This window comes from Pectinophora gossypiella, chromosome 4 (genome assembly GCF_024362695.1).
Source record: "Pectinophora gossypiella chromosome 4, ilPecGoss1.1, whole genome shotgun sequence".
Taxonomy (NCBI): domain Eukaryota; kingdom Metazoa; phylum Arthropoda; class Insecta; order Lepidoptera; family Gelechiidae; genus Pectinophora; species Pectinophora gossypiella.
In genome coordinates, this window is record NC_065407.1 from 6,919,703 (window position 1) to 6,922,409 (window position 2,707).

The following is a 2,707-nucleotide window of genomic DNA, read 5'->3' on the forward strand; positions in this document are numbered from 1 at the left end:
CACCATTTGGCTTAGGTACTAGAAATACTTTTGAAATAAATTGTCCTGGTACAGGTTCACATCGAGATATAGCATTAGCTTCTAATAACTTATTTATAGAATCCATAAAATCGGTATGTTCTTGATGGTTTTTCGGTAAACAATTAGGGCTATCAGTACAGTTTGGTATACTTGTAAAGGGTATTTTGTAGCCTCGTATCCATGATAATATTGTAGGGTCTGTAGTTATATCAGACCAATTACGTTTAAAGTGCTGAAGTCTGCCAGCGAAACCTACCTCACAGTTTACTTGTGGTAAGAGCGACGCGGTGGCGGCGAGCGCTGGCCGGGCCGGTGATGCGCGCCGCGCGCTGAGCCCCGCGCCGCTGCCTGGTGCGGGCGGCCGCGGCCGCTGTCGCTGCTGCTCGCTGGCTTGTGGTCTACTTTGCGGTGCTGGGGCTTGAAGTTTAAACGACCTCTGCTATTTTTAGGAGTTTGTTTCGGTTGATTTTTCAAATCGTCCCCGGATCTTTGTATTGATTTTGCAGCTTTTACTTTTTCAGATATATTTTCGCCAAATAACCAAGATTGATCTCTGACCGATTCCATTAAAGTGTCCTTAAGTTGCATGTTGGTTGAAGAGATAACCATATTTCTTCGGGATTTTGTCTCCATAAAATGATTGTCGCATAAGATGCGGCAAGCGTCACTAATCGGTTTGAGTAACTTTTGCTTGGATGTTTCGTTGGAGAGAATCAGAGATGTAGCCGAAGCCAAGGCGGACAGGGCTATGCCAATTTGTTTTTGTTTTTGCATTAGAAAAGTGTCTCTTTTCACCAACGGATCGGAAAGGGCTGCCTTTGCCTCAGGGTTGAGGTTAGGTGCTATTAACAAATTGCAGTTGCTAGGAACCAGATATTCTTCCAGCAATTTTTCTTTAGTGTCTTTAAGCAGACCTTTAACGAGTATCTCTTGCCATCTACTCGCTACATCTTTGTGAATTGGTGGCCCCAGAGCAGTTTCACATCTAGGTGCGTCACCGAGAAGTTGTAAAATATCTCCTTCGAGTTCTTCTGCAACGATTGTTTCTGCGGTCGCATTATGATCTGCTATTATCGATGCTGTCGGAGGTGGTAACGGCGGCTTCGGCGGCGGCAGGAGCGGTGACGGCGGCGGCGGCGGCGGCGAGTCTGGCGGCGGCGGCGACTCCGGCTGGGACGGAGGAGACGCAGGCGCGTGCACAATCACTGGTAACGGCGATTCGCACTCTGCCTCCATTGGCGGCGGCGAATCTGAAGACTGACCTGTGGTGGACACGCGGTCATGTTAATGTTTTTTGTTTACGAAGGGAACAACCTCTAAGGCGGAGGCCCACAACGCTTTTTATTAACTGTCACGACAGAGATAACCTTTAAATCGGAAACTCACATCGCTAAAGAGTGATTCACTGGTCAAAATCATAGCAGACTATTTAATATTTATGGGTACTTACTGCTTAAATCGTCGTCTGAGGAGTAAATAACGCGGTTACGTTTTGCTTTGTTTATCAATTTTTCTTCCAACCGTCGTATTTTTCGCCTAATATAATCTTCATCACTATCTGCATGTTTTCTCTTCTTTCCCATCGTTGATAGAATGGAAAATAAGCAAACTTGAGCTATAAAAAAAATATATTCACTAAGTATTTTTCAATACGAAACAACACGTGCGAAGACTTGAGCACGGAAACACGGAATGAAGCTCGGTCGGTACCAATACCGGTAGTGTGGCGGCCGGTAGGTAGTATGCGACTGGTATTTTTTCGTCTACCCTACAAAAATAATAAAATAAAGTCTCTGAATACCGTGCAAGACTGATGCGTAGAAACACTACTACAACACGTTAATAATAAATCGCAAAGAATGAAGCTGTGAAACATAATAGATAATTATAAGCCTTTTTTGACTTGACTTATTGTAGATTAGCCGCAAATGGCATTAACTACTTGGCCGGACATATGGGTAGCGTTGAGGGCTCTCACTTGGTACAAAATTTAAGACAGAAGACCTGAGGGTGTCCAATTGGGTGCGAACCTCTGTTCAGGGCGTCTCTCAGGGGATTGTATTTGAAATAATTAATCGACTCTAGTGGGTCTATAGCGATAAGCGGTAAATGAAAGTGTGGCCATAGATTAGGTAGTAAGTACCTATTAACTATGTAGTTGCAAGTTATCTTCTGGGGGTCTAAAATGGCCACAATATTGCAATTTAAACTTTGTGCGTATAAAAGTAAGTGCGGAACATCAACATTGATTAATGACAATATAATTATCTTTTTAAGATAAACTTATTCAATATGGCCATTCTAAAACCCCTGATCACTTGAGGTTCTGCCCACTACGATAGAACTTGTTGACGTGAGTAGTTTACAAACTGTTTTCCCCACTCTGTGACCTAACCGCAACATTACTACCATTAATAGGGTAATTTAAACGCAGTTAACGTCATTACCTCACAGTGTTTGCTGCGTCCGTGTAAAACAGCTTTTATCACGTAGGCATAATGGCGTGTTTAAAATGAACGTTATTTTTCTTTGTTATGGCCTCGTTTTTTTTTAACGCTGCGCAGGGATTTTGGAAACGCTTAGCTGCTGCTCATATGACGGAGATTTTAATTTGTTTTACCTACTAACTGTGTATTTATACGTATGAATTCTTCTTTTAAAACTTAATGACACTAGAGTGTGATAA

General features: G+C 42.7%; 1 protein-coding gene across 1 annotated transcript; it reads right to left on the bottom strand.

The window, feature by feature from the left end:
* Nucleotides 1–285: 285 nt before the first annotated feature.
* Nucleotides 286–1,604, bottom strand: LOC126366423 (H/ACA ribonucleoprotein complex non-core subunit NAF1-like). The gene is made up of 2 exons (XM_050009532.1): nt 1,472–1,604; nt 286–1,283 (listed from the first exon to the last, which is right to left on the bottom strand). Exons 1-2 carry the CDS (start codon nt 1,602–1,604, stop codon nt 286–288), a joined length of 1,131 nt encoding a protein of 376 aa, XP_049865489.1.
* Between the last annotated feature and the right edge of the window lie 1,103 nt (nt 1,605–2,707).